The 14,653-nt window shown below is 56.8% G+C and overlaps 1 protein-coding gene across 2 annotated transcripts; it reads left to right on the top strand.

The window, feature by feature from the left end:
- The first annotated feature begins 10,579 nt into the window (after positions 1–10,579).
- On the top strand, positions 10,580–14,268 carry BARX1 (BARX homeobox 1). Of its 2 annotated transcripts, none has more exons than XM_086414455.1 (4): positions 10,580–10,987; positions 12,721–13,012; positions 13,100–13,179; positions 13,596–14,268. In XM_086414455.1, exons 1-3 carry the CDS (start codon positions 10,765–10,767, stop codon positions 13,137–13,139), a joined length of 555 nt encoding a protein of 184 aa, XP_086270581.1. In that variant the 5' UTR covers positions 10,580–10,764; the 3' UTR covers positions 13,140–13,179; positions 13,596–14,268. The 2 variants fall into 2 exon arrangements, with proteins under 2 accessions (XP_086270581.1, XP_086270580.1); XM_086414454.1 differs by having other exon boundaries at positions 13,095–13,179.
- Positions 14,269–14,653: the final 385 nt, after the last annotated feature.

Below are 14,653 nucleotides of genomic sequence, written 5' to 3'. Positions count from 1 at the left end.
GGGAGTTGGTGATGGACAGGGAGGCCTGGTGTGCTATCGTTCATGGGGTTGCAAAGAGTCAGACACGACTGAGCGACTGAACTGAACTGAACTGAGGGGGCGTGAGAAGAGGACACCGAGAACTAGAGCAGGATTCTGCGGTGCATCAAAACCACGTTGACCAGGGTCTGGCCAACAGAAAGTTCTGGTCTCATGGGCCACAACTGGCTCCTACCAGGAGCTCAAGTCCAGGTGCAGCAGGCAGAGGGTAGGACCTGGTGACTGTCACCAGGAGGGTGGGGAGGCGTCCTGTGGGCCATACATTTGCTGTGAGAGTAGGGCTGGACGAGGGGGATTGAGACATAGCCACAGAACAAACTTTAAATAGGTGGATGGGGACTGAGCAGACTGGCCCAGTTGCACCAGGCCAAATGTCTGAGAATGGAGTCAAAGACCATGTGCTACTTCATCCTGGCTCCCAGATCCCAGAGGATGAGAGAAAGAGGAACTGGATACACATCTTCCCCCACCTCACTCCTGGTTTTCCCTGGGTCTGCATGCAACACTGGCCAGCTCTGCAGCCTCAGAGAGGCTTAGAACAGCTTTCCCTCTCTGCGTGGAGTCTTCCTTGGATTCACTCTTAATCATAGTGAGTGGGTGGTTCCAGGATACCAGGACGTTGGTGATCAGAATCACCTCTCTTGTTCTCCACCCTAGGTGAGGAAGCACAATGTAGATCCTGCCCACACTGTGGCCAGCTGCCTGCCAAAGAGGCTTCCTTGGGTGTCAGTATGCATGTGGGGACTAGGGGCACATGATAGTCCCTTGGCAGGTGTGCCTTGGAGTACTGGAATCCCAACTTGGGCTCTGCAAAGGTCCCCAAAGGGGTATCCTCTCCTTGTGTAGTGTCTCTCCTGAGGCAGAAGTCAGGTTTGGCCCATGCACAAGTAACTTACTGAATTGGTTTCTATTCCTGAATAACAAATTATTGCAAATGCAGTTGCTTAACACAATGTACACATGTTATCTCAGGGTGTCTGTGGGTCAGGAGTCCAGGCAGGGCTTAGCTGGGTCTTCTGCTGGGTCTTCTCACAGAGTAGCAATCACAGATGTGGTCTCATCTGGAGGCCCAGCTTAGGATGGATCCACTGTGAAGCTCACTCAGGCTGTGAGCAGAATCTGTTCCCTTGCTCTTAGTTCCTTGAGGCCACTGTGGGGTCCTGGTCCCAGGTCCCCTGCGTGCCCCCTCACAATGTGGCAGCTGACTTCAAGGCCTGCAGAAGAACTGATCAGTCCCCAGGGAGGTCTAAAATGGGTCATCTACTTAAGTCAAGTCTAGAATAATCTTCCTTTTGATCATTTCAACACCAACCAGTTAGGGACCTTAATCACATTAGCAAAATCCCTTTTGCCATATGGCGTTAGTTGTTCAGTTGTGTCCAACTCTTTACGACCCAGGGACTGTAACTTGCCAGGCTCCTCTGTCTATGGGAATTCTCCAGGCAAGAATACTGGAGTGGGTAGCCATTCCTTTCTCCAGGGGATCTTCCCAACCTAGGGATTGAACCCAGGTCTCCTGCATTACAGGCAGATTCTTTACCATCTGAGCCACCAGGGAAGCCCTTTTTGCCATATAAGGTAACACAATCAGGGCAGTGACAGTCTATCACACATTCAAGGGGAAGGCTTACATAGGGTGTGTACACATATCAAGGGGCAGTCTTAGAATTTAGTCTGCCATATGACCCTTACTCAAAACTTTGAGAGAAAGTTTGCTCTAATCTGTAACAGAAATATAACATGGCTAAAATTAAGTTAGATTTTTAACACGAGTATGAAGATAGGCTATGTTTTCCTTTGGGATCTCAAATTGTAGCTTATCATTTGGGAAAGGGGCATATATGATGTCATAAAATTTAATGACAACAGTCTCTTCAACCCCATTTGGTTCTATGAAAACAGAAGGAAACAAGCATTTGGCAGGACTGCTGGACATGGTTGGGGGGACAGGGGCTGCGCATTGCACAACAGCAGGTGCCACTTCCAGTTCGGTCGATGACACTCCTAGCGGTTCTGTAGCCTGTAAATGGGGCCACAACAGAGGTCCTCAGACCCGCCCCAGGGTCCATAGTCTATCTTTGGGCACTGGGAGCATCTACAGTTGTAACTCCTTGACTGAGGACAAGCTGCTGTGGGCAACATCAAATGCAAAGCCATTTGGAACAAGCTTGTTTCTGGAACAAGCCCTTCAGCCTCAAAATGGGTGACTTCCCAGACATCACAGAAAGGCCCAAACCCCTGCTCCGAGCTCAGCATGTGGGTGGGCTTTCCAGCCCTGCTACACCCAGATACCTACTCAGCTGTTGCCTCCGCAGCCTTCTCTATTGTCTCCTCAGGTTCCCAAAGCAGCCTGTCTTTCCCAAAGCCACCACCTTTGGTTACCCTCTGTCCTCTCTACCCATACGCCCTCCTAGACAGCTGGGGTGGGCCTGGGTTGGGGCCAGTACAGGGCTTGCCCATGGAAGGGGCACAGTACACGGGCTACCCTGCCGGATGAATGGGGATGCCCTGCCTGCTGTGAGTGCTCTGGTAAGAGTGGGGCCTGCCTCTTGGGCCCTCCTGGTTGGCGGGCAGTGTACACTGATGGCTGTTCCAGTGGATGCTCCCCACTCAGCCTGGGCACAGGGAAAAGGAGAGGCAGCCTGGGGGGAGGCAAGAGACAATGAGTCCAGATTCAGGCCCAGTGAGCACACCATCTGTGGACACCTGACTGGAAGTGACCTTTGGCAGATGGAGCTACTGGTATAAACCTCAGTAGAAATCAGGCCTTGGAGAGAAAACAGAGGTTAAGTCAGAAGGTGGAGGACTCCCCTCCCCAACCAAAGAGGTCACTGTGGTGCTATGGACAGAATGCTGGTTCAAATACCAGCTCACCGCTTGGACAAATGAAGTTGCTCTGCTACCTGTACTGATTCACCTGTAAATCAAGGGTAAAAATGCTCTCTTCCCAGAGTGAGATTAAAGGAAATAATGTAAGGGGGAGGGTGACAAAGCCCCCACAGAAGACATGCTCTTCAGATGGTTCTGAGGGCTACTTCATGTCGGGGAGTACACAGTGGAACCCATGACTGAATGGAGAGACACCCCAAGCACGGAGCGCAGAGGGCTGTTATGTCTCCAAAGTCCAGCTGTGGCTGGCACTAAAGTATCCAAACATTTAAAAACATACTGACACATGTTGCCAGCCACCAACCGGAACACTAACACCCTCCAGAAGCATGAGCTTACTGTGTCTGCGTCTGGAAGCTCTGCACCCATCAAGGGGTTTTAGATCATGTCACCTGCTCTAGGAAGCCATCCACCTCCCCCTCACCTTGTTGTCACTTGTAAGCACATTTGTCCATCTCTCTCCATAAACTGCATTCCCTGAGGATATCTCCTCACTCTTGCTCAGCATCCAGCAAGCCACGTACATAAAAGGGAGATAAAGTTCTGGGTTGCTTTTCCTTTTGAAGAGGAAAGATGGATCCGAGTGAGCCTGGTTAGGATTCAATCTGACCAGCAGAGGGCGCAAAAGCCATTGAAGATGCAGAAGAAGAGGGTGAGGCCTCCGCTTGTGCAAGATTTCCTGGAAACACTTTTAGCAAGTAACACATTTATAATAGCTTTTTTTCTGTCATATTCTTTCCTTTTGCCTATTCCTTGCAGGATTTGTCACTTGGCAGCTGCAAAAGCCTGCAAAAGCTCAGGGCTTGGGAAACTCCCAGAAAGTCAAGGCCGCGGCCCCCTGTCCAATCCACATTTTAGCAGCTGGAGGGGATTTAGTTGGAATTGAGAGGAGATGGGAAAGGATGGTCCTGGAGGGAGCACTCACACCCTTGCTGGCCTTTGACCTTCCAAGGCTGCCAGCCAGGTCACTGAGCAGCTGGGGTTCTCCAGAGGAATCAGCCTTTAGAGTCTGTTAGGGCTGCCACTGAAGGGAGTGAGTGTACTGTCACAAGGAGTATGCAAGAAGCTGGAAAGTAAGGGTGAATAATTCCTACTCTAAAGACTATTGTGGGATTAAATGAGGTGATGGTTGTAAAGCATCCAACCCTGTGCCCAGGTGTATCAGTATCAGGAAGACTTTAAATTGTTGAGAATTCAGACATGGGAGTAGGAAATGAACTTAATGATTTGTGTTTCTAAGGCCAAAATGCTGCAAAAATAATGAATGCTTTCATGGAAAAAAAATTTAGAATGTTTATTAAATAAGGTAACCCTTCAGATACAGAGGTGCACCTCTTTGGGCAATCAGAAGAATTTGCATCTAGACGAGCAGACTAGGAATTGGCAGCTATGATCCATTGCCTGTTTTTGCATGGCCTGTGAACTGAGAATGTTTTTCACATTTTTAAATAGTTGAAACAAATAAAGATAGGACAAATATTTGTGACATAATATTTTATGAAAATTAGATGAAGTTCAAGTTTTGATGTGCATATGGAACAAGACTGGCACAGAGCCACATTCATTCCTTTACACGTTCCCTATGGTGGCATTCATGCCCAAGGGCAGAATGGAGGCACTACACCATATCCATACAGCCCACAAAGCTTAAAATATTTACTTATCTGGCCTTTTACAGCAAGTTTTTCAACCCTTGATCTAGACTGTTAAAATTGGTAAGAAAGAATTCATCTAGTTCATCCCTTCTTGTTTTTTTCATTTGGGGAAACAGGGAATGAGCTTGCGTCGTGGGTTCCTTGTGTGCCCTGCATGGCATTTGGACATTTGCAAGCAGGGCCTCTGTGCCCATGTTTGGCACTGATGAACGTGTACAAAAGAGTGCAGGAAGCACAGGTGTATGTGGACTGGCACCAAGCTCCTAGACCCTTTATCTCGCTCAGACCAGCAGGAGGAATGGACTGGAGCCCAGGAACCAGAGGCTGGGTCTGGCCTGGTGTCTAAGGAACAAGGTGATTGTGGCTTCTCTCTTTCCTCTTTACTTCCCGCTCCCCACCCACTCCCCACCCCCCAAATACTGCAGAGGAGAAGGGACTTCTGTGTTAGGGAGGACAGATATAGGTGTGAATTCCCTCTTGCAAGGGGCAATATGTTCTGGCCTCCCATCTATTGGAAGACACCCTGGAGGAGATGTACCTGCCTTGCCTGGCTGGGTCACAGATTCAGTCTTTTGCCTCCTTCATCTTTGCCACCTCGAATGACCAGCTAGCTGGGAGGAGACCCTGCCCCAGGTCCACAGCCCACATAAGCCTCCCAGGGCTCTGCAGTGGGGTACCTGGAGGTCCCCTGATGAGTACAAGGCCCCTCCCTTTATTACCAGGGAGACAGACTGGGATGTGGACCCTTTCTGACCAAAGGAAACAGGGAAAGAGAGAGAAGAGAAGCAGGGAAGGAGCAAGAGCGCAAGAAAAGAGGAAGAAGAAGCATGCAGAGGAAGCAGGCTAAAGAAGAAAAAGGGTAAACAGATGAAGGGAGGGAAAAGAGAACGAACAGAAAAGAAGGAAGGGAGAAAAACAAGGAAGAAAAACAAAGCTTGAGCCATTTTCATGAATCTTGCCTGCGGGTCTGTTTGGAGGGACCGGCCTCTGTCGTGGGACCTCTCCTTTTCTGCCCTGTCACCGAGGCCGGTCCCGTGGCTTCAGGAGGACAGTGGCCCAAGCGAGCGGGCACCTCGTTCGTTCTCTCAAAGGCCAGAACGGCTGGGAACCTGAACTGGGGTCCCTGACTGGCGCCCGGGAGGGAGTCGGACCCAGCCTCCTGCTCCTTGGCACCGTGTCCCTGGAGCACAGCGCCCTTGTTTCAGAGCACATTCTCAAGGACCTGCGCATACCTGCAGGAGAAGCCGGCGGGAGACTCCCCAGGCTGCCTACACAAGGCGTGGATATCTGAGCGCAGGAGCTGCTGAGCGAGTCTTGGGGCCCGAGAGAGCGGAGGCACTCGCAGCCACTACTTCCCGGCCCTGCGTGTGGCCTTCAGTGCAGATACTGTTCAGGACTCCACTCGGAACCAAGGTAGTTGTTCAAACCCTCCCGGCTAGGCTAAAATGCCTAGGGGCGAGTGCAGAACAGCCCGGGGTCTGCGCTGTGCCCAGCAGGAACGCTTTGGGTTTCTGGGGGCATCAAGAACGGGATTCTGGCTGGGTCAAGGCAATTATTGCCTACCTACGGATCTAGTCTTTAAAACACATTTCTAAAGAAAATCACACGTTAAAAAAAAATAGCTACAAAACAAAAATAAAGTAATTATTTCCAGAGGAACAAATATGTAAATTACTTGAAGAGGGAGAATTTGAAGGGGGGAGGGAAGGATGTGTCTCAAGGCGCTGTCCCCAAAGGCTCTTTGAGCCCTGAGCTCACAGGTGTTTGAAATGATTCAAAACGAAAAGTCCACACATGACTTGAAATGTTCATAAAGGAAGGCATCAGTAGAGATCCGCTTCTCCAAAGAGAAAGTGATCATGAGGTCATCAGGAGGTGTGACTTAGGAGCGTGGAGACGGAGTAATTTTATAACATCGAGATTTTCTGTTCTGAAGGCAAGGCAGATGTCGCCAGTCTTGAATCCAGACACTATGAGCAAGAATGGGGCACGGGGCCTCAGGACGAGCGATGCGTTCCCGGCGGTGCCGGTATGCTCCTCCTGGCACGGTCCACGGAGACAGAGCCGGTGCGGCCACCTGAGAACCTCAGCCACCAGCGTTAGCCTGCCCTGGGCCGGGGACAATCACAAGTGACCGCTTTCAAAAGAAGCCCGTAGAGGATGACTTTCGTTCTGGGCGCGGACGCGACCGCGGGCGCCCTTGAGGAGACCGGGCACAAGGGCGAGGGACGCCGGATTGCCAAGGGTGGCAGACCGGGAAGTCCTTCGCGGCTCCGTTCCTGGATGACTTGGGCTTGCGGGGAGGTGTGGCGCCCCCACCCCTAGCAGCTGCCTACCGGAGGTTGCGCCCAGGGGTGAGCAGATAGGTCCAGAGGAAACCACTCTTGGTGGTTCCCATCCCCGACTCTGTTCTGCGGAGTAGGACACAAACCCTCGACAGCTGGGAGAGGAGACAACGAAAAAGGGCCAGGGTTCGGTGGATGCTGGAGGGGGAACTGGGCCCAGAACACTCCAGGTAATGCAGAAGCACCCAGACCTAGTCAGAGACCTTGCCCGGGCCTGCGGACTGCTTCCTCATCTGTACAATGGTTCGGGCCCCCTACGCCCCATCGGCTCCAGAAACCCACCCGGGAGGCGCCAGGGGAGGAGGAGCCCTTAACTGGAGAAGGGGAAGGTCTGGGACCTGCGTTCCTGGGCTGAGGGGGTTCGGTTAGGGAGGGAGGTAATCCTCTCTCGCGCCGTTGCCCTTACGGCGCGGCTGTGGGGTCTGAGGAGCACAGCAGCAGTGGGGAGGGGGCCCCACCCGGCGTCCGGGCGGCGCCGAGACCCCCCTGCTGCCCGGAGCCCCTCATCGCCCGGCCTGCGGTGAGGGCGGCTGGCTGCGGGCGCTGAGGTCACCTTTTCCACTGCGCCCGCCGAGAGCGGACGGTTTCCGGGATTTTCGAGGCGGCAGCGGCGGCGGGAGGCCCGGGCTGGAGGAGCTGGGCCCGGTGGTTGCACCCCTGAGGCGGGGGCTAGAAGGCTGGGACCGCGCGAGAGGCCCTGAGGCCCCTTCGCCCAAGGGGGTTTTCCCTTCTCTGGGCCTCTGTTCCCCACCGGGAGGAGGGACCCTTCTCTCTGGGAAGGAAGGAGGAAGGACCCCACTCTCTGGGAATCATTTGCCGGCCAATAATGCTACAATTCCCAAGCAAAAGAGGCCCTGCTGCTCTTTGTGAGTATTTTTTCGCCTAAAAGGGGGTTTATCTGTAGATCTTCTTTGGGATCACAGCTGAGCACAGGCATGCCCAGAGAGGGGAGATCAGAGGCCTACCCACCCAGGGAAGGGCCTTGAGGGGTGACAGGGAGCCCTTTGGACCAGCTAGGGTCTCCAATGCTCCCCCAAAGAGTGTTGGGCCTTATTCCTGGCGCCTGCCATGGCTCAGACCTCAGCCTCCAGAAGCTAAGCCCAAGTAGCTGAGGGGAAGTATTCCCCTTCAGCATCTGCGAAATAGGGTGGGGGCTGGACTTGCACTAGTCTTCTGACTCCCAAAAATCTAGAGGTGAAGCCTCAATCCTGAAAATAACCTCCTACCCCTAAACCTGACCCAGGACTGGAGGCAAAATGTATTTGGTGAGTTGATCAATGTGATTCCCAAGTCCTCCGATCTGGGTCCTGAGCTCTGCTGGTTTGGAGGACCTAAGACCCTCAGGGAGGCAACTGCCTAAAGCAGAGATGGTTCAAAGCCAGATGGCTTCAGTTAAGGGCACAAATAGAAGGTAAAGGGATGGAGCGGGGGTGGCTGGGTTTAACCCTCACAGTAGGCTACCCATAGGCTATGCCCTTGGGAAGGTATGGAAAGAAGGAGCCAGAGGTGGCTGATGGGCCCTACTAGGTGGAAGGAGGTGAGAGGAAAGTGGGCCCCATGCCATATGCACCAGGACCAAATAGAAAACAAACCCTGCTCACTGTGGTCCCTGAGCCAGTACTTTCCTCTTGGTGGGCCTTAGTTTCACCATCTGAGAAAGTAGGTGGTTGGACTGGGTGACACCCAAGCACCTATCTAGGGAGGGGTTCTCTTTGCCTGTGAGCTAGAAGAGGCTCCCAGCTAGACTACCTAGAGCTCTGGGAGACACTGGCTTTTCTCTGTTTGCCTGGTGGCTGCTGGGCCAACTGAGGTGGCACAGACCCACTCCCTGTTTCTCTATCTCTCACCAGGAGAGAGGCCTGCCTTGTGTGGGATATCCTCACTCTTAATGGGTCCCACACTATCCCCTTCTGAGCAGCCTTGTGACTCATAAGATCACCCACATAGGGAGCAGCTGGAGGTCTTTTCAGTCCTGAGGAGGGCTGGGAGGTTCAGAAAGGTGCAGCCCTGGCTGAAGTCACTCAACAACTAGGGGGACGGGCAGCTGGGCTCTTAGAGCCTCTGGTAAGACATTCTTTTTGTCCCTGTGGACAAAGAGTCTTGGGCATCTCCTCATTCACAGGTGCCAGGGCCTCACCGCCAGCAGCTAGAGCTTGAGAAGCTGCATCATCCTGAGGTGAGGCAGGGCCACGGGTGTCGTAAGTAGGTCCTGTTTCCCAGAGGTGATCACTGAGGTCCCAGGCAGAGCTCATATGGGAAAGAGAAGAGGCCAGGACCCCAGCTGAGGGACTCCCAAGGGACAGGAGGAGAAGGGTAGGCACCCTCCCCAGTCTCCTGGGGACACCCACCCATCTCTGCTGACACTCCACCCTCCTTGTCTAGATAAACTATATACTCCTCCCTAGTCCATCCTATGTATCCATGGGAACAGGACCCCCCACTAAGTCCTCACAGCCTCCCTGAAATCAAATGTCAGCATCTTCTCTGGACAGGTCAGGAGACTGAGGTCCAGAATGGGGCAGTGGCTTGTCTCTAGTGACAATGCCAAAGAGATAGACTAAGTGGAGAGTTGAGCTTTGGGATTGACTCCCTAACTTGAACTAATATTCCCCTGATGATGAAGAGAGAGACCTACAAAGCCTCTGGCCTTCCTCAATCATATTGGGGTCCTTAAGGCTCAGAGAGGAGGCAGGAGCCAGAGTTCATCTCCAGATTCCCAGGGCCCTCTGTGGCTTCTCATCCAGCTCCACCCAATACCCGTTTTCTCTGTTCCTCCAAAACTGCGAAAAGGCAAATCTGCAGCCTTTCCTTTTCCTGGCATCCACCTCTTGCTCTAACTAGGGGAACCCAACACACTCCACAGCGTCTAGGGTTGTGTGGAGGGGTCCACATATCACTTGACAATATAAGCAAATTCTGGCTGGAGAAATCTGACTCTCAGGGCGGTTCCGGAGAAATGAGGCGGTGCCTGGTAAACTGAGGCACAGGTAAGATCACTGCCCTGCGAGTTGCCCTCGGCCCACTGCTGCACTCCAGCCCCGCGGGTGGCCCTGCGTCCTGGCAAGGAGGCTGAGCACCGCCACCCACTTCCCAGCCGAGCTTTCTACTCCTCCCCCCGATCTCTCCGGGGCTCCCTAACCCCTACCCAGGCCGCCCGCCTTGCTAGCTGTCCCATCTTTCTTTACTGCCCCGTCTTTCTGTCCTGCTTGCCTCTGTGCTCTCTGGCACGTCACGGCCCGCTGACTCCCGCGCCTCTGTCGGTCGCTCTCTGCGCACGTCTCGGCGTCCCTGGCATCCTCACGTCACCGTCTCGCATCTTGTGTGGCCCTCGGTGTCTCGCTCTAGACCCTCTCTCACCTCTCTCTCTCTCTCTCTTTCTCGATCTCCCATCCCCGGGGTTCTTGTGTCCCGAGCTCTCCGGCTCGATCCTTCTTGGGCGTGCGCTCCGCTGGGTCTCCCTCTGTCTGGGTCGGTCTGCCCCTCTCGCGGCCCCCTCCCTCCTGCCACCCTCCCATCTCTGGCCCTCCCTCGGGCTCGGCCTGGGGGGTGAGGGGCGGTGTCGCGGGGCGGGGCGGGGCGGCCGGGCGGGGCGGGGCGGGGCGGTGACGCGGGGCCGACCGGGCTAGAGGCGCGGCAGAGCGGGGCGGGGGCGCAGTCTCGGGTCCGACCAGCCGAGCCCCGCGCGCCCCGCCCGCGCCCTGTGCCTCCGCCCGGCTGGCCGGCGGGGGAGGGGGCATGAGCCGGCGCCCGCGCGCCGCCGGGAGCTGCGGGCCGGCCTAGACCCCGCGCGGGCCCCGCGCCCCAGCCGCTGACGCCGCCGAGCTCCGGGAGCCGCGATGCAGCGGCCGGGGGAGCCGGGCGCAGCGCGCTTCGGGCCGCCCGAGGGCTGCGCCGACCACCGGCCGCACCGCTACCGCAGCTTCATGATCGAGGAAATCCTCACTGAGCCTCCGGGGCCCAAGGGCGCCGCTCCCGCCGCCGCCGCCGCCGCCGCGGGCGAGCTGCTCAAGTTCGGCGTGCAGGCGCTACTGGCGGCGCGGCCCTTCCACAGCCACCTGGGTACGTGCGGGGCCGGGGGCCGCGGGGCGCTGGCCGGGCTCGGCGGGAGGAAGCGAGCCGCGGCCTCTGCGGGACGCAGCTCTGGGCACGCAGGCCCCGGGTCGTTCCTTCGGCGCGTTCCAGGCAGGGAAGCAAAAGGGGCAGGCGCCGGGCCGCGCAGAAACCAGGCCTCGTGCCCGTGGGCCAGGCCAGCCGGGAGAGCATTCGCTCTCTTCTTCACTGCTACCCTGTGGTTTCCAGCCCCAAGGAGTCCAGCCCGGGGACCCGAGCCCGCATCCCCATCGCGGGCGCTGGACCAGACTGCGAATGTCAGACTTCGGGTCAAAGCGACCTCAGGCCGCGGGCGCCTGGGCCTTCGCCACAGGACTTGGGAGTGGCCGTGGCTGCCCAAGCTGGGGAAGCTGGACCTTGATGGAAGAGGCCCGTGTGTCTGAGTGCTGTGCTGGGGGCTGACGCTGGCCGGAGCCAGCCCAGAGCTCCCGGAGCCCAGGGTCTCAGGCTGGCGACGAACCCGCCTGTGCTGTAGCGTAGACCCCCTTGGGCCTTGCCTGAGATCAAGAGGCTTGTCTGTGAGCTGCTGCCGGACTGGCCCTTATGCTCCAGATCGGCGGCACCTTGGCGGAGCTTGAACCAGCAACTCAGACTTTTTCTGCTCCTTTCAGTTCTCTTCTTCCCTTGTCCAGGCCCTGCCTTGACCTGCCTGCCCTCTCCAATGCATTCCCTCTTCTGACCTTTCCCTGTCTCTCTCCAACCTTCCTCTCAGTGGGGTGGGTCTGCCCTTCCTCTCACCGTCCCCCGAGGATCCCTTCTCCGCTCCCCCTGCCTTCTCACTTTCACCCGCTCATCTTTCCTGGGCCCTTCTTGACTCCAGCGGCCTAACATCGCCGGTAGTGAGATGTATCCGGGCAGGGAGCCCTCCTACCTTCTAGCGGGACCTCAGCCCAGGGAACTGACATCCTCTATACCCAGTGACCCTTCAGCCTGTGATCCGCCTGCCTGAGGGGCAGCGGGACCAGTTGGTTCGTTTTGAGTTCAATCTCTGCTGCCTTTTGCCTCTAGCTGCGCTGTTAATAATTCGTTTGAAGCGGGCAAAAAATAAAAAATCATTTAGGACTAATGAAAATTGAAACGTCTTCGCGGGGAAGAGTCTAAAGAGAGAAAACAGGAAGAACAAATTTCCTATTTCTTGGGGGTGCTTTGGAATTTCCGGGAAGCTCCCAACTTCACCCTCACTGACTGTCCTGCCTGTTCACTGCCTGTCTCTCCGGGTGGCTGTTTTGCCCTGCATAGACCAGCAGACTGCTTACTTCATTGAAACTCTCTTCCCGCCCCCACCCCCCCCCCCCAATGCAGCAAAGCCGATTTTGGTGGGGGAAATGCTCATGTTCCTAACTGTGCCGTTTTTTCTTGGTTTCCCTTTCCTGTGACACACATACTCCGTTGGTTTGGGAGCTTCGACCTTGTTCATTGGGAATCCTGAAATGTCAGGGCAGCTGGGGCCTGGGGAACGCCAGGCAGAGCCCGGGTGGGGGAGGTCCCCCTTCCAGACTCTGGGAACCGCGGCGTCAAGGAGGGTCTGTCTAGCACAGATTTCTCACTTCCCGGCCAGCACGAAGGTTTTGTGCCGGGGGCACTGGCTGAGGGCGAGCTGTCGGCAGGGGCGCACGGCGCGAGGATCTCCAAGAGGAGGAGCACGGCTCGAGCTCACCCGGCTCCCCACTCTCTCCCCGCAGCCGTGCTGAAGGCCGAGCAGGCGGCGGTGTTTAAGTTCCCGCTGGCGCCGCTCGGCTGCTCCGGACTGGGCTCGGCGCTGCTGGCCGCGGGGCCTGGGCTCCCCGGCGCGGCAGGCGCTCCGCACCTGCCGCTGGAGCTGCAGCTTCGCGGGAAGCTGGAAGCGCCAGGCGCTGGGGAGCCGGGCACCAAGGCCAAGAAGGGGCGTCGGAGCCGCACCGTGTTCACCGAGCTGCAGCTGATGGGCCTAGAGAAACGCTTTGAGAAGCAGAAGTACCTCTCCACGCCGGACAGGTAGCGCGGGGCCAGGCTGGGCCCAGCGGGTAGTGGGAGGGAGGCTGCATGCCCTGCTGAGGGTGCACCCCGCTCTTTCCAGAATAGATCTCGCCGAGTCCCTGGGTCTGAGCCAGTTGCAAGTTAAGACGTGGTACCAGAATCGAAGGATGAAGTGGAAGAAAATAGTAAGTGTTTTCGCGGTTTTCTGTGTTTTCTATTTGCCGCCACGCCCCTGCAGCCTGAGCTACTCTCTCCACCGTGGAGATTTGCACCCAATCCTCCCGATTCCCTCTGTCCTGGTGCCCAGAAGGACCCTCCCTGCTCTCTGTCCCTCTGGGTGCCCTAGCTCAGCTTCCTTCCGGTGCCCTGGCCCAGCTCCTTTCGTGCTCCCTGAGCTCTCAGTGTTCCTGGAAGACTTGAACCCTCCGCCCGAAAAGCTCTGGTCGTTTTGCCCCAGCAGCGCTTGGACAAATGGCCACCATTTCCCAGGGGCTAGGCGCGGCCTCCAATGGCCTCGATGGGCTCTCCAGGTCCTGCCTGCCTCTCCAGGACGCCGGGATCCCCGGCCAGTTCACCGCAGCGCCACTGGTCTCCCTCGCAGGTGCTACAGGGCGGCGGCCTGGAGTCTCCCACCAAGCCCAAGGGGAGGCCAAAGAAGAACTCCATCCCCACGAGCGAACAGCTGACGGAGCAGGAGCGCGCCAAGGAGGCGGAGAAGACGGTGGAAGCACCAGGCGAGGCCAGCGACCGGAGCCACGAGGACTGAGCGCGGCAGAGGGTGCGGGCCCAGGGAACCCCAGCGCAGTCGGCGGCTCCCAGAATCCGCCGAAAGCCGCGAGTCGGCCCTTCTGCGTCCACGCCGTTTGCTTTCTAAACTTTTTATTATTACCTTGAATGCGGACAGTTAGGGGCCAAACAAGGACAGACCCTGAAGCCAAACCGAGGCCCCAGTGCGCTCGCGGGCCTTAGCCTGGAAACTCACATGAGACGCGGCAGAAGGTCGCCTCCGCTCGGAGCTCAGCGGCGCCAGGCGCTCCACGCGCGTTCACGCCCCGATCCTTTCCTGCACCCCCCACTCGCCTCTGGCCGGCCCCCGGGCTCAGACGCCTCCAGGCACACACGCGCTTCCACGCGTCGGGGACCCCGCGGCCCGGCGCAGGCCACCACGGCCGGAGATGGCGCCCAGACAAACCGACGTCGCTGGGGCCCCTACCCCTCTCTTACGAAGACGGTGATTTTTTTTTTTTTTTCCCAATAAAATATTTTATGACACAGCGGGACGTGATGAGGGAGTTTCTGAATCCGCGAGGTTGAAGGGGGACACGGCGAGGTAAGAGGGAGACACGCAGTGGCTTCTGAAACATCCTTGCCCCGGGGTTCCGTGGATTCGAGCCTTAATCAGCTCCACCCGGCTGGGCCGGCACGCAGGAGGCTCGGTTGCTGCAGGATCCTAGGAATCGCTTCCACTTTGGGCATTAGAGGCCAGTGTGAACCTGCTCCCTTCCTTCTCGGCCCAGGGCGCTGCGGATGGCAGCAATCAGGCTACACAGCGGTCTCCAACAGGAGCGGGAGCCCCAGGCCACCTCGCTCTCACTCGGCAAGTAGCCCCGGGCTGAAAACTGCCCCAATTGTTGGTTCGGTCTCAGGGACTAACTGTGA

This window comes from Bos grunniens, chromosome 8 (genome assembly GCF_055505025.1).
Source record: "Bos grunniens cultivar Pamir isolate PY7600 chromosome 8, Bosgru_T2T1.0, whole genome shotgun sequence".
NCBI lineage: Eukaryota > Metazoa > Chordata > Mammalia > Artiodactyla > Bovidae > Bos > Bos grunniens.
This window is presented reverse-complemented; position numbering and strand designations above follow the sequence as displayed.